This window comes from Vulpes vulpes, chromosome 1 (assembly GCF_048418805.1).
Source record: "Vulpes vulpes isolate BD-2025 chromosome 1, VulVul3, whole genome shotgun sequence".
In the NCBI taxonomy this organism is placed as follows: Eukaryota; Metazoa; Chordata; class Mammalia; order Carnivora; family Canidae; genus Vulpes; species Vulpes vulpes.
Window position 1 is genome coordinate 146,626,956 of NC_132780.1, and position 25,865 is coordinate 146,652,820.

The 25,865-nt window shown below is 33.4% G+C and overlaps 1 protein-coding gene across 1 annotated transcript; it reads right to left on the reverse strand.

Moving 5' to 3' along the window:
- Positions 1–1,758: 1,758 nt before the first annotated feature.
- DEFB110 (defensin beta 110) lies at positions 1,759–6,607 on the reverse strand. The gene is made up of 2 exons (XM_025991223.1): positions 6,553–6,607; positions 1,759–1,907 (listed from the first exon to the last, which is right to left on the reverse strand). The coding sequence occupies exons 1-2, from the start codon at positions 6,605–6,607 to the stop codon at positions 1,759–1,761; spliced, it is 204 nt and encodes a 67-aa protein (XP_025847008.1).
- Positions 6,608–25,865: the final 19,258 nt, after the last annotated feature.

Here is a 25,865-nt window from a genome sequence, read left to right on the forward strand (position 1 = left end):
TATTATTGCAAGGAACACATTGATAACTCAAAGTCTATTTTACATTATTAAAATATGTGAAAGATAATGCATGTGAGTCTCCAATGTGTGCTTAGAAAGTAATTGCTTCATAATGGGAACTCATATTTTTATTGAAATAAAACAAAAAAAGTAATAGCCCCTTATGATGGAAATATATCAAAAAACTTTATCTAAATAGAGAAAAATTCTTCCTTTCTCTGTGCATGTCACCATAATACATAATGCTTGGTATGAACACGAACCCCTGTATCTCATATTTGCGTTTAGAAGATGTAAAGAAATGCCGTAATAAAAACATCAAGAGATGGCAAATGGCAACTACGCTACAGTAAGCACTTTGTGATGTTTAGAATTGTCAAATCACAATTAGTTTCACACCTGAAAGAAAAGAAGTAAGGATGATGGAAAGAAGGAAGGAAGGAAGAATAAATATATCCAGAGGGTGAGGCCTGGAAACTCTGACTTCTCATCTCCTCTGAGTCCAAGACTGGGTCACATATATCCACAAAATAAATTTCATTTTACTTAGTTAAATGATAAAAAATATGTTCAATTTTATTTTGGGGGAAGGGAAGTTACTGTTTTATGTCTTTGCTATGCTACTGATGATGTTTTTTATAAAAAAAAATAGTTCCAAATTAATACCAATAACTAAGCTGTATTCCTAAACTCATAAAAGAAGTAGAATATGCATTTTCAAATAGCAACTGTATGATACATATGCATTGCTAAGAATGTTGTAGGGGAAAATACTGTGGCCCTTCAGAGGAAGTAGCAAGAGGAACTCAGGCTGAGTGGAGCTGAAAATGCAGGTTACTCCTCCTTTCTGTCACTGGGTGTTTCCTCAGACAGGATCATCTCAGGACTGAGGAGCCCAACTCAGTTGTTAGCCATAGTTTCTGTCTTTCTTCATCAAAAAATGTAATACCTTCATGGCACTCTTCTCTTTCATTTTTACTCACTCTTTTTTTTTCTGATACACATTTTTTTTCTCCACTAAATAATAAATAATCAGAGGGGTGCCTGGGTGGTGAGAAAAAAAAAAGAGTCTGACTCTTGGTTCCAGCTCAGATCATGATTCAGGGTCATGAGATAGAGCCCCTCATTCAGCTCCATGCTCAGTACAGTCTGCTTGAGACTCTCTCTCCTCCCTCTGCAACTCCACTCGTGTTCTCTCTCTTTCTCAAATAGACAAATCTTTAGAAAATAATAAGGATAGAAATTGGACCTCATTGCGATTACCTTAGCTCTTCTGTTCTTATACTGATTATTCTCTTCTCTTTCTCTCATGAGCAGGATCTGCACTCTCAATATCTAGTCTCACAAGCCCTATGGATTTATATTGTTCCATGGAAAAATCTATAGAGCAGTGTTTAAAGATAAAATTTAAAGCACATTTCTATTGGAGGCTTGCAGAAATACATTTCTCCCATTTCTTTGACCTAGGGTTTCTTATGGTATTACTTATGTCAACCAACACATAGCACATAGAACTTTGAAGAGTTCTTGAGGAACTTGCATAAAATAAATTCTGCTTACTTCTGGCACCAAGAGATCAAGAGAAAATGCAATATAAAGGCACCAGATACATGTGTGACATAGAACCACATCTGAATGGCTCAATATTAAATTTTATTTAATTGAGATACACAGGCCTTGAAGAATATTCTGAGAAGACTTAGTAACACTGGTTCTTTCTTCTTGGAGCATGTATCTCTTTCTTGTCTTCTGTCAGCTTTACTTCTGCAAGCAGCAATGAGTTGCAGGTCGCATGCAGAAAGCAATTCTAATTTCACTTTCATGGCACTCAAGTCTACATCGGCCATTACCCTTTCTGCACTGTCGCCTCAAATCCAAGCTACCATATTGGGGATATTTCTTTGTGGCTGTAAGAAGGAAAGAATGACTGAAATTAACAATTTAGCTGTAACACACCTATATTTTAAAGGGAGAAAGTCCAAGAAGTAGAAAATTATTGTGTAGGCCAAAAGAAAATATCTCCCTTTTAATTAATGACTGGGAAAATCTTAGTGAGGAAAGTTTAGGTGAAGGTACCATCCCTTGGTGCAAGAGAAAATCCTGAAAATCAGAAAGTGTCTTGGACCTAAGTTAGATGTGCCAGCCTGCTTCCTTACAAGTCACTGTGTAGTAACTCAAGTATAGTTCCCCAAATCAACAGTTTAAAAAGTGCTCATAATTGACATTCTCTCCACAATTATCCAATTGAATTTAAGCTCCCCTTTTCTGTTCTCACAAACATTATTTAGACAAAATGTTTTACTTTCTTGGTTCTTCAACATATTTCTACTGCAGCTTGATTTTACTTTGCCAAAATGTTGAGTGAGAAGCAATGTTAAGCAATTTGTCTGAATTCATACAACTCTCCTGGGTATTTTGGGATTTACTTCACCAAAGAAATTATCTACCTTAGACACATGTCTGAAGACAGCATTGGTTAAAAAAATGGGAATAATTAGAAGGTGAGGCCAGCCATTATTGGGAATTACATGATTTCTAATATTGCCAGTACTCTGAACTACATGTTTTATCTTGTAGCTTGTAGATTGACTTTCACTTAAAGTTAAAATTAAAGTAGCTGGAGATACTTGGGGAATTGGAAGACATTGGTCTAATAGATTGTAAGATTCATTCCAAACCAAAAATACTTTAATTTTATATTTCACCATAAGTGTTGACCCATGTGTTTTCAGAAAACCTATGTTTTCAAGTATTTTTTTAGACATATCACTTTTGATAAGAAATCATCTTACTCCTATAGTGAGATTGAGGGAAACTGGTGAGAGAGAATTCTAAATATTGCCAATGACTGACCAAAAGGCAGACAAATATTTTTTATGTTCATAGTATGAAAGCAAATAAATTTTGCCACTAATTCAACCATTAATTAGGTTTGGTGTTCCAATCAGTACCTTTAAAGACCAGGCCTTTCTACCTAGACATGTAGTCTATGTTTCCAAGAGTTGGTGATGAGTTGTGATACTTCTTAGTGAATACTTAGACCCAGAGCTACATTATCTATATTATTAGTATAAATAGCTGATATAAAACTAGCTCTTCTATTAAAATTAGCTCTCTTCTCACTATAATTGAAGCAATGAAAAATATGACACAATTAACAGCAGAAAAAAAAGTTACTTTGTGCAGAGTAAATGTTACCTTCTAAATGTCATCATTTATTGTACAGTTTCTGAGGAGTTACTGTTTTCAAACCCATGTGAATTGCCAGTGACAGAAACCTGAATTATACTCATTTTAGACAAGAGGGCTATCACACTTATCACCGTGTTGTTCAGTACTCCACCCTAAACTGGCCTCACTCCTTCTCTTATTCATTCTTTGGCTTTTTCACCTTTCTAAAAATATTATCTTCTTTTTCTCACTTTGAGCCCTACATATGTGTATTCCTCAGGCCTGTGTCTTTGAATCTAATATTCATCCTTGTAAGCCCCCACCCACTCATTCAACTATAATATATATTCCCTGTTAAGCTCTAAACCAATCCCTAAGTGCAGGGTTTCTCACCCTAAACACTATTGAGTTGAATAATTCTTTGCTTTGGGATACTATCCTGTTGATTTAAGAATGTTTAGCAACATCCTTGGCCTCCACTCACTAGATGCCAATAGTACCAGTTGTGACAATTTAAAAGGTCTCCAGACATTGAACAATGTCCCTTTGCGGGGAAAGTTGCCTCTAATTGAAAACACTGCTTTAAGTGATTAAAATTATTTTTCTAGTGATGCCGTGATAAGCCAAACATATTATCTCCATCTTCAGATATATTGTTCAAATACTGTCTTCTCTCTGAAGTCTCTTCTGATCACTTTCAGGAAAGTAAGTCTCTTTACACTGCTTTCATAAAATCACTTCATATGTATCATTCAGATTGCATCTATCAACATGTTCATATGCTAGGGAATTTCTTTAAACAATACATAAGGTTTTACCTAACATATAAGTCAGAAATGCGCAAGATATTTCCTAGAATATTTTTCAACCTATAATTTCTTTTTATTTTCACTCACCTGTTATTTTGTTATTTAGGCTACCATTAAGCTTCTTGGAAAATGGGGGGCAGGGGTGGGGAATAATGACTATTCTTTCAACACAAAATTATATTATCCTAGGGGCACCTGGGTGGCTCAGTCAGTTGGACATCTGCTCAGGTCATGATTCTGAAGTCCGGGGATCAAGTCCTGCATTGAGCTCCCTTTTCAGCAAGGAGTCTGTTTTTCCCTCTCCCTCTGACCTTCCTCACTGCTCATGATCTTGCTTACTTGCTCTCTCTCTCTCAAATGAATAAATAAAAAAAATCTTAAAAAAAAAAAAGCTATACTATCCCACATTCAAAGTACATGTCAGATTTGAAGAGAAGTGATTATTGGCAATAACAATTTTTTTCAATGTGGCAGATAAACTAAAACAATACATGAGAGTGAAACAACATCCCAGTTCTAGACGTTTGGTGCATTTATAACCTCTCAAAATGAAGAGGAAAGTGAAGTGACTTCAGTGGAAATTTTCCTGTGTAGAGAGTTTAGTGGCTTATATCTGGACATCTCTTCATCTGTAAGCGTCCAAGTTGGAAAAAAGAATGAGGTTTACTACCTCAATTTTGAGTAAGGACTTCTATACTTTGCAGGTGAGATGTGAAAAACAACTGAAGAACTCTAGAAGAGTCATACATATAACATTGTATGCAATTTAAATCAACTACCATATGATGAACTGTAAGTTGAAAGACAACATCCTTATTGCTTTATTATTTTTTACAATGTCTATGTTTCCTATCATAACTTTTCTAAAATTGTAGAAAAAAATATGTAACTTGACATATATATATATTTTTACTTTGAGATTTTTTTTGTCAGTAATGTGGTTCTAAAAGTTTGGTTGATATGTGATTAACAAGGACAATGGCTTCCCTTTGAAAATAAAAGAAAAAATATACAAAAAGTTAATAACACTGATGTTGTAATCTATGTTACTGTATCCCCAATTGGTTTTTATTCTCTAAGTCTACAGGACACATGATTTTTCCAGTTTGTTGATGTATGAATAGCTTTCACTATTGGTAGATACGCCTGATATAGCTCTTACAAAGAAAAAATAAGTTACTAAAACAGAAAAAAGCTTGACATAATGATCTATTCATGCTAGCTATTGTTGAAATTAAAAGAAGAAAAAGATTTATCACATGTTAAAAGCTGTATGAATCTGTATAGAATTTCTTTTTGGCCCTTTCTAGAAAGAGCTGGGAAAAAAATCCAAAGATCTTTTTGAATTTTTGAGTGGAGGGAATTTTTGAACAGAGAGAAAGGAAGTTATATTCTCTTAGTTATATGAACAATGGATTGTAATTTTTTGTTACTTAGTGATGCTTGGTCTTTATTTAGAATTTTACCCACTTGCAATTTTTAAATGATATTTATCAGTTAATTGTGTATATATTTTTAGATCATCAATATGATTATATAATATTTATAATGAAAGAATAAGCTAATTTACTCTCCTAGGCCTCTATTATGATGTCTATTGGGGCTAATGAAATCAGCCAGGAACTAAAAAGAATATTTTCTGAAAGTAGTAAAATTTTAATCTAATTTTAGTGCCAATTAGGTAAACTTGAGCTAATCCTTTCATCTGAATTTCTTTAAAAAAGGAGGTAGTAGACTCAATGATCTCTTCTTTTCCAAAATGTATTATTATATTTCCTTACAAGTCATACTTACACATTAACTCAGGAGGAGAGAATCTTGTTACATAATTGGTGTGAAAAGGTAGCCTTTGAGGGTAGAAAAAAAACTCATGAAAAACAGCTTGCGTACAAGGTGTTATACTCAACATCCATGTGATCTATAGCACTCAAAGACAGAAAGGTAGTGACCAGGACTGTATATATAAAAGCTAACAAAGGACATGATTTGTCTGTATACCTAGAGCAGAAGAGTAAGAAAGGCTTCTGCTCACTGGAAGTATTATACTGGTATAGAACGAAAGGAAGGAAAAGCTAAATAGATCTTTCTCTGGCACTGAACCATCTATCCCTTATCTGTTGTTTATCATACAGAATATTTTTCTTCCAGTAAGAATAAATTCTAACAAATTGCTTCAGGATAAAGCTGACAAGACTAAGGCATTTATCTAATTGTTTTAAACTTTTTATTTTGAAGTCAGTTTAGATTTATAGAAGAGTTGCAAAGGTAATAGAGGCAAAACTCTCATTATGGTAACATCTCACATAACCATGCTTACATTATCAAAACTAAAAAATGAACATTGATAAAATACTATCAACTAAATTGTAAATTTTATTCACATTTCACCAGTTTTCCCACTATTGTCTTTTAAAAACATTTTTTTTTCCTCTTCTGGGGTCCAAGCCAGAGTACCACATTGCAGTTCATATAAAAATGTTTTAATCCCTATATTACTATACTTTTAACAAGAAACAACTTATGTCTCCTCAAATTCATTAGCACAAATAAGTCCATAAACATTTCATGTTACCTGGTAAAATTGTGACCCAAAAGAGCAGAATAAAGAAAAAGAGATGAATCTTCATGGTGGAATTTCTTAGGAAAAAAAATAAATGTCACCAGATCTTTTTAAAGTCAGGTGTTTCCAAATAAGAAAAGAGAGAATCCTTTTATTTTTATATTCTCCTGGGAAGTGGTTTTAACTACTGAGGCTTATCAATAGTGAGAACATTTGTATGCTTGGTTGAATTGTGTCATGCTCAAAGAACACAGTCACAAGAATTATTATTAAATTTTTCCCATAAAAGTAAAATCTGCTTCTGTTACCTTAAATAGATTCTCCTGAAAACACAAACTTTAAGAGACTTGTAGAGGAAATGTGCTTGTATTGCTAAAACATCAGGATGGAAATGTTATAGCAATATATTCCTCTATTTTATGTTACATGATGTTAAATATTCTAATATTTTTAATATTAAATTACTGAAAAAAATAAATTACTGAATGTCTGAAACATTGGAATTTTATAACTATACGTTTCCATTGAGATCACTTTTGTTTACAGTTGAGAACCAGGGAGGTGGAATTGTTTATTTAGATTAATATCTGTGTAATTATTTAAATGTAACTTGATCAAAATATTCTGGATTCACTAATGAATATGGGAAATACTGTACACAATAGATTTTTAAGCATGACTTAAAATTTCAGACTTAGGAATTTCCTATAATAAATTATCTGATTTCACAATTCTAATGTCTACTGTTTTTTTAATTCTGCTGATGACTGAAAGTGTATTTAATCCAATTTGCATATTGCCCACATCTGTCATTTCACATATAGGAGGAAAAGCTGGAAGTTTTGCACAATACCCAGAAGCCGATGCTGTAAGCAGAGAACAGCTAATTGATCCTCTCCTACCACCAAGTCAAGAGATTTTCTAGGACAATGGTTCTTAAACTTTAGCTACATCACAATCCCCTAGAGGGCTTGTTAAAAACAAATTGCAAGGCCCCACCTCCAGTATTTCTGATTTAGTAGGTCTAGAATGGAGTCTAACAACTGTACTTCTAACAAGATCCTGGATTGCTAAAACTGCTGTAAAGGGCCACATATTACTTCAAGAAACCTGATTCATTCAATCTACTAACCATCAGAAAACTGAAACCCAGGGTTGTAGAATCTGTCATAGATGAGTAAAGAATGTGAGGCTGCTTAGAGATAATCACACCCCCTCATGTTACAGATGAGAAAAGTGAAATCAAAAGAGATTAATTTACTTGCCTAAGATCCATTATTCTTTACCAAAAAATGTTTCAAATAATAAAGTTCAAACAGAAACTGGATTTAAATCAAATGTGAGGAACTTGAGATAGTTTTGCTTTTTTTCTGGAAAAGAAAAAAAATCCCTGAAAATTCAGCCTCAGCTGATAGGAAGAAGACCACTTTAATGTATCACTATGCAACATTTATTTAACGAATAGTTATTGAGCACTAAAATTTGCCAAGACGGGCAGCCTGGGTGGCTCAGTGGTTTAGCGCCTCCTTCGGCCCAGGGCCTGATCCTGGAGACCTGGGATCGAGTCCCACATCGGGCTCCCTGCATGGAGCCTGCTTCTCCTTCTGCCTGTGCCTCTGCCTCTCTCTCTCTCTCTCTCTCTCTCTCTCTGTGTGTCTTTCATGATTTAATAAATAATTTTTTAAAAAAAAATCAACGAATGGACAACCTCAAAGAGCTTTTATAAAAGATTAATAGAGTTAATTCAAGTAAAACATTTAGCAAAAGATTCAATACATGTGAATGGAAACACTATCTATTTGTGCTATTTTTAATGAAAGCCCCTATTAATGACTGTTTAAACCCAAAACTCAAGTGGTCATTAGGCACAGAGACATGAGACTGTTAGTACTGGGTTTTTGTTCACTAAAACTCAAGTGAAGCAGACACAAGACTTAGAGAAATAGAAGCACAGAAAAGCATTTACCCTGAGCACTCTTTTTAAACTTGTGTTATTATTTATCCTGTAATCTAGTTCTCAGAGGATGAAACAATTAAGCATGTTTGGAATCTTCTCAAAATTAGAAACCTGTTATGCTCACTTTATCAAACAAGGGCCCATCTTCTGGTAATTCTTTCTTTTCTTTTTCTTTTTCTTTTTCTTTTTTTTTGGAGGGGGGATGGCAGAGGGAAAAGGAAAGCGAGACTTCTAAACAGGTTCCACATCCAGCACAGAGCCCCAAACAGAGTTGACCTCACAACCCTGAGATCATGACCTGAGCCAAAATCAGAAGTGTGCCACTCAATGGACTGAGACACCCATGCACACCTTCTGGCAATTCTTAATGTTTGATACTGTTTATCAGCAAGTCTTCCTGGAAACACTCTCATCCTTTGTATGGTCTATGTTTGTTCCTCCTTCACTTCTTTGAAAGTTCTTTACTTTGTACCTTTCCTTTTCCTGCTCCATAGATTGGGAATTCCTAAATATTGTGTCCCCAATTTTGCTTTTTTGCTCGATCCAGATATTCATCCAGTCATTTTTTAATCTTTATTGGGCTTTTACTATATGTCACATAATCTGCTGTCCCCTTGGAAGATGGAGAAACAAAACAAATGATTCTGCCTTCATGGAACTTGCTTCAAACCAAGTCTCATTCAGTGTATGTGACATCTTCCCTGAATACTTTTTAAAAAGTGAAAAAGAAAATGATAAATAAATAATAAATAAATAAAAAGTGAGTATTTCCTCTTTTTAGAGCAATAGTATTTATTTGTTTTATTTTATTTTGATTTATTTTATTTTATGTGTGTTTGTATGTATTGTTTATAAGCTACAGAAATTTATTTCTTGCATTCCTGGAAGCTGAAAAGTATAAGATCAAGATGCTGGCAGGTCTGGTGTATGGTGAGGGTCTGCTTCCAGTTTCATCAATGGCTGTCTTCTGGCTGTGTTTTCCCATGGCAAAGGCACAGAGGGAGCTCTGTGGGGCCCCTTCTATAAGGGCACTAATCCCATTCAGGAGGGTTTCCCCTTCACCTAACCACCTCCCAAACTCCTTACCCCCAAATACCATCACATTGGGAATTAGGTTTCAACATATAAATTCTGGGGGGACACAGACATTCAGTCCATAGCAGGCACCAGTGTGGTAGAAGGTATCCACAGGGAATATACCTTCATCCAGCCATTCTTAATTTGCATGCAGAGTCACCTCCAGGTGACATTAGCCTCTGGATGTCAGGTTAGGCTAATACCCTTGACTGAGATAAAACAACCATCCTTCTTCTTGTTTCCATGGGGGGTACTTTAAGGGTTAGAAAGCATGTCCAATAACATCCTTAGAATATAAACCATCTCAATATATATAATCTCCTTTCCTAGAACACTCCTCACCTAGACATCTTAGGAGAGCTATAGTAGATACAGATGTTTTTCTATCTCTCACTCTCTTCTGTTGTTGTTGTTGTTGAAGTATAATGACATATAGCATGACATTAGTTTCAGGTGTACAACATAATTATTTGATATTTGCATACATTATGAAATGATCACTGTAGTAAGTATAGTTGATACCCATCACCATACTTAATTATAATTTTTTTCCTTGTGATGACAACTTTTAAGATCTACTTTCTCAACAACTCGCAAATAGGCAACACAGTATTAACTATAGCCATTGTGTTGTACATTATATCTCCATGACATTTATTTTATAATCGCAAGTTTGTATCTTTTGGCTGTCCTTACCCATCATAGTATTTTATTTGAATCACTGTAATGGCACATATTACATTTTACCTTGATATGGAATTTCTTTAATACACAATCATACAAACCTCAGAAAAGGAAGAAAGACAGTGAAAATACCTGATAGGAAATTTCTTCTCAGAAAAAAGGTAAAGACATCTGTCTAGACAGAGTTATATCATAGAACTATTTCAATGAAATTCCTACTTTACTTCTGAACAGGTTTAAACCTCCAACAAGCTAGAAGAAAAAATATAACATTTAAAATAAAAAAATACTGGGTGGCGCAGCGGTTTGGTGCCTGCCTTTGGCCCAGGGCGCGATCCTGGAGACCCGGGATCGAATCCCACGTCGGGCTCCCGGTGCATGGAGCCTGCTTCTCCCTCTGCCTGTGTCTCTGCCTCTCTCTCTCTCTCTCTCTGTGACTATCATAAATAAATAAAAATTAAAAATAAAATAATAAAAAAAATGTTGTGTCAACCTAACCATCAGGTATTGGTTAACTATAAGCCATACATCACTTTCATTGTTGTATTTTCAGTTTTTCTTTTTTCCTTCCAGATCATGACTCTCCAGATTGTATGATGGAAATGAATGACTGTAGTTATTGCATAGAATAAAACACACAGGGGAGAGAAAGAGAGGGAGAGAGAGAGAGAGAGAGAGAGAGAGAGAGAGAGAGAGAGAGAGATTCATGAAATAAGGAAACAACCTTTTAATTTTAGGCATTCCCTAGCAAGTGGTTCTGACTACTGAGGCTTATCACTTTTGAGACCATTTGCATTTTTTGTTGAATAGTGTCATATGCAAAGAACTTGGAGTGAAAGAAAGTCTATTTTATTTTTGTGTGAAATATCATCTGTCTGTACTTCTCTTAAAATGACCCTTTTTGCAGAAGATGCTAGGGGCATTATAATTCCATTAGTAGTGGATTTAACTTACTAAAACATCAAGGTAAAAATTATATCTCAGTGATCTCCTCAATCTTTTACACACGTTTCAAAGACACTTCCCATTCTAATATCAAAATGTTCAAAATACTTAATATTATGACACCTAGGAACCTAGAGTTAGAATTTACCATAGAGAATTTTTTATTACATAGATGTACATAGTAAGATCTAGATAAGATGAGTAATTTATCATAGTTCCTTTTACATATATTGATTTTAAATGTATATGCTACTAAGTATGGTGATTTGCTAATAATTCAAAAGTCATCCTAACCCACTTAAGTATACCTTCTAAGCAGAACTATGCATAGCATGGCATAAAAGTCTTATTCATGAAGCCCAGTACTATGCTCTGATTTTTGCTGTGTATTCTCAGAGATATATTTTTCTAAGATTTTATTTATTCGTTCATGAGAGACACACAGAGAGAGGCAGAGACACAGACAGAGGAAGAAGCAGGCTCCATGCAGGAGCCTGATGTGGGACTTGATCCCGGGACTCCAGGATCATGCACTGGGCCAAAGGCAGGTGCTAAACTGCTGAGCCACCCAGGGATCCTCTCAGAGATATTTCTGATCCAGTCCTCATGTGAACCATTTTCAATATCTGACATGAAAAAATGAATTAACAACAGAACTAACCATAGAACATGGAGGCCACCATCAACTGTTGGATCAACTTGGAGTTCCACACCTACCAACCATCTGTCCATGTCCTACTACCTTGACTATAATAATATGGCTTTACCAATATTATGAAGAAAGAGACCAAACTAAAAAATGGATAAACATCCAGAACAATGAGATAGCTGAATATTCCTTCAGGATTTCAAGAAACCAGAAATGAAGACGGAATAAGTTGAATGCAAGTGTGTATGACGCTTGGAAAAATATGTGAATTAGTTGCTAATGGAACTGTAAAAACAAGCCACTGAAAAAAGTGATTATACTTATGTGACTTCCTTGAGATTTATTAGGTGAAAGAACAGGTGAAATCCATTATGGAATTGGATGGCCACGTAACCAACTTGCACAAGATGAGGCTACAGAATCTGACATGGCAATCTCTTCGACAGGTACACACAGAGAGATAGTGAAGACAAGAGCTCATTCTTAACTGGCTTCCCCTTAGCCACTGGGGTATCTTGCCTATGCAGCATATGCACATTTGCCTTACCTTTTCTTTTTGTAAGTTTTCACAAGTCATTCTCTTGTATTTCCTTGTACCATTCCTTTCAATAAATGAGTTTGATATCTATACCCCTATCCTAAATTTTATGTGTAAAACAAAAATTCTCCTTTTAAGATTTTATCTTTAAGTAATCTCTACAACCAACATCGGGTTCAAACTCACATCATGGAGATCAAGAGTTGCAAGCTTTCCCAATGGAGCCATCCAGGTGCCTCAGAATAAAACTTATTCTTGAAAATCAGAAACCAATCCTCATTAGTTATTATTTCTCATTAATTTCTCTTATAACACCCTATAGAAGATCCAGAAGTGAGATTAAAGATTAACCTTAGCTAAAGGTCTCTCAGTAAATGTACCCCTCCTTGCTAAGTGTAATGGGAAAATCACACAAAGTCAAGGAATATTGGACAATATTTAGGTAGACTTTTTCTTTTGATTAGGATTACCAGGAGTTTATACTTTATACATTTTACCAATGTAGTTAATGAAAAAATTACTACTTGCTTTTGTTGATCCTCTACTGTATCTCTATTTAATTAACTGATTTCTCTTCATATCTTCATTATTTCTTTCATTTTTTTTACTTGATTTATTCTATGATCCTTTCTGATTTCATAAGTTGGATATTTAGCTCATTATTTTGAAATCTTTTTCAAAACATAATAATTTATGGGTATAAAATTTCTTTTTAAAAATATTTTATTTATTTATTCATGAGAGAGAGGCAGAGACATAGGTAAAGGGAGAAACAGGCTCCCTGCCTGATGCAAGAACTCTATCCCAGGATCCCGGGATTACACCTGAGCCAAAGGCAGATGCTCAACCACTGAGTCACCCAGGCATCCCTATGGGTATACAATTTCTTACACCACAAATTTTGATATGTTATTCTTCCAAAAGGTAAAAAAAAAAAAAAAAAAGAGTGTGAGAGAGAGAGAGAATTAGGAATCTATCACATATTGTTTCACATTTGGATGGTGCCACTTAAGAAATGATTGACATTGGAAAAGTAACGTAATTTTTTTTCTCATTTTAATCTCAGGGTTTTGTATGTAAAAAAAAGAAATCTCTTAACTATACTTTTCTTATATATGTGCTTAAAATTAAGTTAAATATTTATGTGTTTGCATACATATATGTAGTAGATCTACACTGTTAGGGCTCAAACCAATGATATTTAGATGCAAATTATCTACACTTTTAAGGAGTGTTATAAGTCCATCAGGCAAAAAAATAGTCTATCAGTCTATCATTGTTATTTCAGTGAATCTTCATAGCTCATGAGAATTTGTTTAGAAATTATAAAAATAAAAATCTTAAAGATTAAGCGACTTATAAAGATTTTTAAGGAAGAGTGTCAGCATTCAGATATCAATCTCTGCTTGTCTACATCAGAACTAGATCTCTTAACTGAAATGCTATTCTTAATCAAATCTCATGTCATCTACATTTTAAGAAAAAGCAATGTAAAAAAAATCGTATTCAAATTTAAGCATCATAAAGTTATTTAAGTTAGAACTATAATAGATTCAGAAAATATCTTATCATGTCAAATATAAGGTTGAAGGACTGTTTTCTCACATTTTTTATCCTCATTCTATTGTTTTTTTCTTTTCACATAGATTCAATTCTTTTCAATACTTAAAGAAGAAAACAAATGATCTATTCCATTAGTAGTATGGCATCCAATCCTTTGGGCCCATCAAAAAAACTCAACTGTCTTGGATAATAAAAATGGTACAAAAAAAAAAATAAAAGTACATTCTATTTGGTAGTTAAATGGTAAAAAAAAATCTTTAGGCCAATAAATGAGTTCTGTTTATGTATTGTACAAATTATTTTTGCACTTTCTTTATTAAGTCTTTGTTACTTCTTATCTCAATAAAAATGTTTTACAGACTTTCTAGAAGAAAATAGTAAGATAAATCTAGCAAGCTCATACAAGTAAGATCACCTGAAAAAAGGGGTAGATATAAAATAGAGATAAACCTTCAGAGATAACTTTTATTTTCCCCTACAGGACCAAGCTGGTTTGTGACAGAAGAGAAAGCTAATTTATTATCTGTTATCTCTAGCTAAATCAAGCAGAGCCATAGGAAATCATTCTGTCCTCCCACATGGATTTAATTGAGTTCAGGGATAAGGAGAACAACAGGACCTCATCAAAGTTCCCTATCACTTCCTTTGCCTTGGGGCTACCAGCTATGGACTGTCACTCCACAGTTCCAAAGTTCTAGTACTCACTTCTGATCTTAGATTCACGTTTTTGAAGTTCAGAAAATTGTCATCAGAGTTTGGAGAAATGTTTACAGACAACAAAGTAAAAGGTCAACTAATATATTTCTCTTTATATTTTTCCCATTTTTCAAAGTATATTAGCCTCATAGATGCAAAAGACATCATCAAAAATTAGTGTACTTTTAATATAGACTATTTAGATAACGTGTTGTTTATCAATGTCACTCTCTTGTGTATAGTAACATAACTATCTAACTATGGTTATAAAGGAAGATACCATAATATATAAGGGATACATGCCGAAGTATTCCATAAATTGTAATGATAGCTAAAATTTATCTTCAAATAATTTTAAGAAAGTAGACAAGAACACCACACTCACACACACACACATACCCTGTACCAAAATATCAACATGTTAACAATTGGTTAGATGAATCTAGATGACAGGTATACAGGTATTCATTAGTAAACCAGTCCACAACTTTTCCTTAAGTTCTACAGTTTTTCAAAATAAATATGGCAAAAACAGGTAAAATTCTCAAACTACCGGGTTGGTCTTTGTTTTTATTTACCATTATAAGATAGTACTCTAGATAATATTTATAATTTTCATATTTGCTGTCTACACTGAAATATGAGCTTCCCAAGTTAGTCCCAAGTCCCAAGTTAGAGACTGATGTTTTTCTCTCTGCTCTAGCAAAGCAACAGCATTTTGCACTGAAGTAAACTCATTTTTTTGTCAAATAAATAAGAAAATGTGACAAACATAAAGGGATCATGTAGCCACTGGCCATCTACCCACGCCAAGCTAGTAGTCTTCCACCCTGTGCAGGGCTGTGTGTGTGTGCTCATATTCATGCTCATATTCATGTGAGTTTTGGGGGTTAACTGTTTCTTTAGAAGAGGCAATAATCACAAGGTTTACAATTACCCAGTTTCTATAGATGCTGTATGGTACACATTTTCATAGATTACAGGTTTTTTAAAATAATTATTTTTGCTATTATAGCTAAGACTCCACTTGGCATATCAGTTCTTTCTGCTCCTGTAACAAGAATAAACGTAAATTGAAGAATCTTTGTATAAAAGTAAACTTTACTAAGCTGCTATGGACTAATACTTTGCTTGCCAAAGTTTTTGTCGTCTTTGTTTGTTGTTGTTGTTGTTGTTGTTTTTTTTTTTTTGGTCCAAGTATGACAGTGTCTAGAAGCACACTTTGAAATCTTTTGAAAAACTTAAGTCATGCATTACCTTTCAAAGCCTAATACTTTATTTTTTATTAAAGTATTGTAAGCATAGTCACAACTTTTAAATACACTTTGAGTTTCTTCTCTGAAAAAAAAAAAAAACTTTTGACTGCAATATAACACCAGATCATCTCTCTTTTGTCTTATTATCTCATTACTTAGAATTGTAAAAGGTGATAATCCTGCATTGGAGGGGAGCATTATAGACATTACCAAATGTCTTTTTCCATATTGATCTCAACTTGACTCATACAATTAGAACTTTCAGTTCCAGTAATTATGAATGTCCTGCTGTTTGATGTTTTCATTTTATTAATTTAACTCAAGTAGTTAAGCATTATTCTGCCATTTAACTACACTAAAGGTATCATAAGCATTCATGATTTCAAGTCCAGACCAGCTTATACTAGTACTACCAGTATCATCACTCCCAAAAATTATTATTTAATATTTATTAGTTAATGATAACTATTAATATAATTTTATTATTTTACATTTAATTTTATTTTTACTATTTATTATTTAATTTTATTATTCTATTTTATTAACCCAATGTTTAATAATTAATTTCAATTGATTAACACTGATTAATATTTAGTGATTATTAATTATTATAGACTTAATAAATGCTGTATCTTCTGGGATTTAATTCTTAGACAGAATATGTAGTGTAACTATATCCATTCCACAGATGAGAAAGCTAAAATCTTAAAATGTAACCAAATTGCCTAGGGTCACTCACCTAGTAAGTAGCAGAGACATCATTTGAAATCTGGAAATGCGAGGCTTAGTCATCCACTTTACCAATATACAATACTCCCTACATAGTGTCTTGGTGTTATCTGAGTAACACCAGTGGCCAAATTAATACAAAAGCTTATAGGGAGAATCTGAGAGTGTTACTGTATTATCTGGGGAGAACTTGAAATTTTAAATAGAAGAAGCATTCCTAGAGGCATCATGGAATTACTAGAGCAAGTTTATTGTTTATTCCTGATCCCTCAAATGACAATCCACAATGAAACAAAACCGCATGAACTCAGATTTGTATGATTATTAATAGAAGAAGAAATATTCCATATTAAAAATTCTCTATTAATGAGTTGTTTGCTTCACTGAAGTTATGGTCATTATGATCATTGTAATGCAAAGATCTTTTAAGATTCATTTATTTGACTTTAAGGACTAAACAACTTGTAACAAACTGAAGATGGATTACACATCTGAAAAATGGGTCACTATGTACAGCTTTGTCTCTGATAACTATGGTTCTTAGGACTTGATGTTCCCCTTCAGCTCTTATATTCCATGAAATAGTAGGTGGTAAGAAGAGTGTGTTAGGTTATAAAATTGAATATCCTTGACTTATTGTTGGATCTGGATTCTTTAACCCTTCTGTTCCTAAGATTCCTCACTTGTAAAAAGAGGATATTGGGATAGAATATTTCTAATGATTTTTCTCCCATTCTCTGAGGCTTTTCTCTTGGGTAAGTGTATGGCATGTGTTTATTTTCATTAGAGAAAGCATAGCTAATCTGATGGAAGAATTTTCCACATGTAAGTTTTCATGAAATAAAAAAACCTAATAAAGATACCTTGTGTGTGTATGAACATAGGTATGTATGTGTATTAAAAACAAGAAAATTTACATTTCTGTTTCATTTATTCAGTTTAATTTACTTTTTAAATTTTATTTTTATTTCAAGTTATTTTTAGTTTATCTGTTTCCAATCAGGAAAACAAAACTTTCTAAATAATTTATCTGGGTATTTAAATTACATAATTTGTTATACTGATAATAGAGAAGTTGAGAAGCCAAACAGAATAGTTACGTTCTACAAAGATTAGTATGGCAAGTGACTGGTACTGTGTCTAGAGTTGAAGAACAGAGAGTTGTACCTCCAGAATCTAAAAGCTATGGTTATTTAGTAGGATCTAGAACTATGTTGGGTGTTATCTGAAGGGAGGTGGAACCATGTCAAGAGGGGATCTGTAACCAAAAGGAGAATTAACCAGTACCAGGAAATAATATCTTGAAACAGAGGAGAAGGAAAAAGTAGTTGGGCTTTACCTATCCACCAGGCATTTTTCCTTGGGTGCTCACAACTGTCACTCACTCAGAAGAGAGATAATAAAAAGCAGAAATATTGCTTATCCAAAGAAGGAAGAAATTTATTAGAAAGAAAACAGATAATTAATGCACAGTAGTTTTATTATCTCTAAACTCTTTATTGAAGAAGACTGCATGTCTAAGTGTACAGCTCATTAAATACCCACAAATTAATCCAGTATGTAGCTGGTTCCCAGATCAAAAAGCAAATATATTACCAAGTACCTTGAAGTCTTCCTCAGTATATCTCCCAATCACTACCTCATCACTCCAAGTAAAAAAATCTCAACATCGAACAACATACATGAGCTTGATGATGATGATGATGATAATGATGTTGATATGATATGATAATTTTACTTTTGAGTAGAGTTAGGTTCTTTCGTGTATTTTTTTTTTTTTTGGCTTCATTTTTGCTCTAGATTATGTTTGTGGGATTCCTCCATACCATGTGTGCAGATGTTTCTAATGTAGCCTTTTCAGTGCATGAGTAATAATATTGTGTTGTGGAGTTAATTTGCACTTCATTAATGAGGCTGAGCACATTTTTTAATATATTTAATGATCAAATGATGAATATGAATATCCTCTTTTTGAAGTGTCTGTGCAACTCTTTATCCATTGAAAATCAGACTTTATGTCTTACAAAAATCTATTTATGAGTTTTTTTCTACATATTTCAGATGATTCCTTTTGGACAAATGGATTTTTAAAATATTTTCCCACTGTATGGGTTGCATTCTCCCTTCCTAAATCTATTTGAATGAACAGAATTTCTTAAACTGAAAGGAGGGCAATTTATTAATTTTAGTTAGTAAATTTTGAGGGTTACTTATACTTTTTACTCCAGGCCATGAAGATGCCATATATTTATTGTTTTATCATTTACTTTATTTAAGTAATTCACCTAGAGCTACATTTTGAATCTATATTGTGAATTAGAGATCAAAATAAATTTTTCCCATATGATATTCAAATATCATTTATTGAAAAAATCATTTTCCCAACTTCTCTGCAGTCTTATCTATGTTAAAAATCAAGTGACTCTAAGTCTATTCCTTGACTTCTATTTTGCTCTAATAGTAAATACTTGCACCTATGTAATCCACATTGAACTACTATTCCTATATATTAGACCTTAGTGTTTGATAGAGTAGTCTGTTTTTTCAAGACTACTTTATCTTTTCTTGGCTCTTTACATTTCCTTACACATTTTAGAATTGAATTGCCAACTTATGGGTGGGCAGGAGTTTTCTGGAGTTTTAATGGTAATTTCTTTTAGTCTGAAGATGAATTTAGAGAAAGTAAAAGTATTTGCAATTCAATTTTCCCATTACACGAACAGATTACATCCCTTCAACTATTTTTAAAATTTCTCTGCATATATGTTTTAGATTTCTATCTATACCATTTCTAAAATAAGGTTTTATTATGTGTGAGGTACATTTTTCATTAGAGTTATTCCTAGACATGTAATCCTTCTCGAAATGTTATATATATTCTTAATTTTGTTTTTAGTTAGTTTTTGGTATACAGAAATATAATTTACCTTTTTATAGATTTGTTTAGTGATTTTGCTTTGTTTAGTGATTCTGCTAAGCTGCTTTAATTCTAGTAGTCTGTAGATTTCTCTGAATTTTCTAGATACATAATCATGTTGTGTGTGAATGACAGCCTTCTTTCTTTCTTTTCACCCCTTATACTATTTGTCCTTCTTAACTTATAGTACTGGCAAAGTACTCCAGTGTAATGTTTATTCTTAATCAGTTTCTGACTTGGATGAAAGTGATCAGCAATCTACGGAGAGAGAGAAAGAGCAAACAGGAGGAGTAACAGAGGGAGAGGGAGAAGGAGACTCCCCATGGAGCAGGGAGCCCAATGCAGGGTTTAATCACACAACCCCCAGGATCAAGACCCCAGCTAAAGGCAGATGCCCAACAGACTGAGCCATCCAGGTGCCCCTCATGTAGATTTTTAAAAAAATATTTATTTATTCATGAGAGAAGTGAGAGAAAGAGAGGCAGGAAGAGACACAGGCAGAGAGACAAGCAGGCTCCATGCGGGAAGCCTGACATGGGACTCCATTCCTGGTCTCCAGGATCAGGCCCTGGGCTGAAGGTGGCGCCAAACCCTTGAGCCACCAGGGCTGCCCTCATGTAGGTTTTAATATAGCAAAACACTATCAGTTTAAAAATATTCCCTCAATACCAAAACCAAAGATATTACAAGAAAGGAAAACTACACTCCAATATCTCTCATGAACATAGATGCAAATATCCTCAACAAAATTTCAAATCCAACACTATACAAAATAAACAAAAATGAGTCTAGACACTTTTCACAAAAATAACTCAAAATGTATCACAGACCTATAGGTAAAGCACAGAACTATAAAAAAAATCTTAGAAGATAACCTAAGAAAAAATAGATGATCGTGAGTATAGGGATGACTATTTAGACATATCACCAAAGACATGATACATGAAAGAAATAGCTATAAGCTAGGATTCATTAAAATAAAAAAAAAATCTACACTGTGAAAGACAATGTCAAGAGAATAAGAAGACAAACTAGAGACTGGGAGAACATATTTGCAAAAGGCATATTTAATAAATGAATTTAAGTTGAATTTAATATTCAAAATATACAAAGAACTCCTGAAATTCAACATAAGCAAACAACTTAATTAAATAATGGCCTAAAGACCTTAACAGACACTTTATCAAAGAAAGTAAACAGATGTCAAATGAGCATGTAAAGAGATGTTCTACATTGTATGTCTTCAGGGAAATGCTATTTAAATGAGATACCATTCCACACTTTACTAAAATGGCCAAAATCTGAACATTAACAATACCAAATGACGATGAGGATGTGAATTAGCAGGAGCTCTCATTCACTGCTGGTGGAAATGCAAAATGGTACAGCCACTTTTTAAAGTTTTTATTTAAAATCCAATTAGTTAACATGCAGTGTAATATTAGTTTCAGGTGATTCAACACTTCCATATGACACCCAATGCTCATCACAACAAATGCACTCCTTATTCCCTATCACCTATTTAACTTACCCCATCACCACCTCTCCTCTGGTAACCATGTTTCTTCTCTATAGTTAAGAGTCTATTTCTTGGTTTGCCTCTCTCTCTCTTTGTTTCTCTCTCTCTTTTTTTTCATTTTGTGAGTTTGTTTTGTTTCTTAAATTCCACATATTTCTCTGACCAACTTATGTCATTTACTATAATACTCTCTAGCTTCATCCATGTTGCTGCAAATGGAAAGATTTTATTTTTTTTGATGGACATTATATATATACATATATATACATATATATATACTACATCTTTATACATTCGTCAGTTGATGGGTACTTGCACTGTTTCCATAATTCGGCTATTGCAGCCATTGCAGCCACTTTAAAGACAGTTTGGCAGGTTTTTTTTTTTTTTTTTTTTTTTTTAACAAAAGTTAACATACTCTTATCATACAATCCAGCAATTGTACTCCTTGGTATTTACCCAAAGGAGTTGAAAACATGTTTACATCAAAATTCACACATACAAGTTTATTTGTAATTGCAAAAACTTGGAAGCAATCAAAACGTCTTTCAGGAAGTGAATGAATAAATAAACTTTGGTACATTCAGACAATGAAATATTATTCAGAGATAAAAAGAAATAAACTGTCAAGCCATGAAAAGGCTTAGAGGAATCTTAAATGCGTATTACTAAAGTAGCCAATTTGAAAGGTTGTATACTGTATTATCCCAACTATATGATATTTTAACCTGAATTAATGTTTAATAACTCCTACCAATCAGTAGGAAATGAAGCACAACCAATAAAAACATGGACTCAAGGTCCAAACAGAAATCCACAAAATATCATATCTAATGGCTAATGAGTATGTGAAAAAGTTTATCAAGATCATTTGAAGAAAACAAGTAAATGAAAAACCAACATGGTATGCACTTACACATAGAAGAATGGCTAAAATTGGAAAAATGGGGACCGTTCAGAATTCCCATGCACTACTTTTGGGTAAATATAATTTGGTCTAAATACTTTGTAAAATTGTCAGCTATCAGTAAAAGACAAACATGAATAATTTATATTGAAACCATTCTAACCCTTAGGTAGTTATATACCCCTGAATAATTAATGCATATGTAAATATTTTTTTAGTATTTTTATTCATAATGTCCATTTATGTTAGGATAGATACATATATTGTATTTTGGTATACTGTGGTATCACTCAAGTATGGTTCAAGACTTGAACTGTACATCTAACTCACAAGATCCAATAAGGCTTATTTAACTCCAGTTTGACACAGAACAGAGAACACAGCAATATACCTACTAGCAAAGTCACATATAACTGATTAACACCTAGATTTACTTTTCAATGACCCCAGCCACTATACACAGGATATGTTTTGTTGTAAATTCAGCCCAAAGCTGATATGTATGCATATCAGAGCAACATAAAAGAGCCACCAGGTATATGGTGCTGTAGCTTCACCCTGTTAACCTCTATAAGGTTAAGTGAGTAACTCCATTTTCCCCCAGGATTTAGTACATACAAGCAAACACACTAAGACTTCAATAACTATCAAGATAAAAATAGGATAAAAGTCATCTGATACATAAGATATATATCTTTAAAGCACAAGACAAAATAAAGAGAAGTTAATTGTAATCATAACACTATAACAAATAATTGCAGTTATGATTATGATTATTATCGCTACAGGGTACAAGGACTCATCTTACATCTCTTTCTTCTTATAATAATTCCCCTCTATTCTACCCTTTGGGGCAACTCTTCTCAAAGGGCTAGCTAAGCACTTGAATTATTTTTATTGTAAGAATTCTATCGGTAAACAGGAGAGGATAGCTAATATGAGAAAGTTACAAGGACTCCATGATAATTCAGGGATAACACATACCCTCCATCTCTCATCAGCTCTCTCCCTACTCCTGACTCTTAAAGAATGCTTGATATACATCACCAATCATTTACAACATGCTTTTTACATTCAGCATAGAATTGGCCCCAGAATCACCTTTAGCACAGTAGTCTCATCATGGATTTTTCTTCTCTAATGTTTCTATTCTTGAGTCCGAAGTCTCATTCTGTATTCTACTCCTTTTTTTTCTAAGCAGATACAATGTTCAAGAGTGATTCAAACTGAAATATATTTTATTTAGCTCTTTATTCAGTATAGATATGTATGGACAGAAATACTAGGCCATAAATAAAGGAATAGAGGTAATGAACTGAAGAGAAGAGTTAGTTAATATTTGTCCTCTTTTTATGAATGGATCTCTTCAATAACAACGCGGTCACATTCTTTCATGCAGCAAAGAGTTGTAGGTCTTCCACAGTATGCCATCTGAAATTCTTTTTCACCACATTTATTTTTACACTGACTACTAAGTTTTATGCATGCATCCCACCAATTAAAGACAGTATAGTGTTCTTTACTTCTAGCTGAAAGAAGACAAGAATGGATGGAGTTAAAAATTAAGGTAAGAAATGCCAAGATTTAAAAGAAGACTTACAAAGAAGCACAGACCACAGAGGGAAGAAAAGATAAAGGGCTTCACTGTTTTTCCCCCCATTTAAATCTTTCTGTTCCTGTGTGATAGCAAGCCAAAAAATCAGCAAGTATCCTATTCCTAAGCTAGGTGACCCACCCCTACACATTTCAATTGACCAAGTCAAGATATCTGGAGGACTTGTAACATCTTAATACCTTCTTCTACCTCTCTTGATCATCCCCAATGAATATGAGTGAACCAAACTCCATCTTCTCTCTCATTTAATATTCATGCTTAGTTCTATTCTATTGTTAATCCTTTCCTCTTCCTCAAGATTTCATTATTCATCAAAACCTGACTTTAGTGTTCTAAAATACTAAAAAATACTGGTTTTTAAATTTTATTGAATATTTCAATTCCTCTTGGATCCGCATGCTACTTTCACTCCCAAGAGATGTTCACCTAAAAACAGGCACTTTGGGAGGTTAACATAATAAATAGGAAATAAACAGAAGAGACAAGTATAGTAAACATTTCAGCAAGGCTGTTACTTTTTCAGTACAACATTCCCTTTTCTATCACACTGAAGTTTATGAAGCTATAGAAACTTGAAAATTTTTCATTCTTTCACTTTAAACTGTAATTCCTTTGATTTTGTAACTTCAACAACAATAAGGAATGAGGTAATTATCTGCTGTTTCTAATATAAGTTCTGAAATGCAGGACAAGATTTTCATTTATTCCTCTCAGACTCAAAAACAAAACTATAAATAAATGGTGCAGATTAACAGAGAACCAGGTTTTAGCTCAATATAATAAATGCCTTTTTAACATTTAAAGCTTTTATAAAGATCATGAAATATCTTGTCTTAGGAAATACATGTCCATCATCCTGGATAAATATAATCAGGCCCTACTGGACATATTTTAGAAGGTCAGCCAGAATGGGTGAGCCATTGTCACTGATGTCTGTAGGCAAGCTTTCATCCCAGAGACCTTTTTAATTCCATAATTAATCAAGCACTTGTCCATATTTTTCCAGCAAAATATTTTACAGAGGTTTTTATATACATATTTTAAATAAAGTAGAAATAATACTCATATGGTATTCTCTTTATTCATTTATTGCAATTTTGATGACCATATAAGTTATTAGTTATATGGCAAATAAAGCTGCTGTTAATATTCTTGTACTCCTTCCTGTACCATATGTAACAGTCTTCTGTTGGGTAGATTTATTCACAACAGAAATCCTAGATCATAGAATGTACACATCCTCAACTATAACAGATTATGGCAGATTGTTTTCCAAATTGGTGCTACCAGTTTCACTCTCTTCAGCAGTGCATGAAAATTCTTACTGTTCCATTTGCATTATCTAACTATAAAAATTTTACTATAAAAATTTTAAACATTTTTTTGAATGTATGGTATTTTATCATGGTTTAAATTTTCATTTTCCTGATTGTTAATGAGGACAAACACTTTAAATAGGTTTGCATATCCACTTTTACAAATTACCTAATATTTTCCCCATTTTTCTACTGAATTTTATGTTTCTTTTTATTTATTAGAATTATTTATATATTTCAGATACAAGCACTTTGCCAGCTATATATTTTGTAATTTTAATATTCCATTCTATGGCTTGGCCCAGCTGCTATATAAGAACTGAGGGGGGGGGGTTGCCTGGGTGGCTCAGTCAGTGGTTAAGTGTCTGCCTTCATCTCAGGGCATGATCCTGAGTCCTGGGATGGAGTGCCATAACGGGCTCCCTGCATGGAGCCTGCTTCTCCCTCTGCCTATGTCTCTACCTTTCTCTCTCTCTCTGTGTCTCTCGTGAATAAATAAAATCTTAAAAAAAAAAAAAAAAGAACTGAAGGAATTTTTCATCATGTGAGGTGTTGATCAGTTGCTATGGCCAAGAGGGAAGAACCTAAGAAGGCTATGAGTACTAAAGCCTAGGTTTGAGATGAATATAACCAAAAATAATGTACGTTTTCTCTGTGTATTAGTGTAACTTTGTGATTAATGTAAATTAAATGATTTTGAAATTAAAAAGAATAATGTAATTATCTAAGTTCATATAAATACAGGTATAGGTAGAGAAATATTGACATATATATAGAAAAATTAAAAAGAGACAATTAGAGATAAAGATAGCTATTAGCATCATTACTATTAATAAAAAATTTATAAGACCCTATGACTTTAAAATGATACTTCTTTCTCATTCTGAACATGAAATTCAACCTTCATAAAACTAGAAGTTGAAAGACAGGAGTTAAGCAAATGGGGAGTGGGATAGA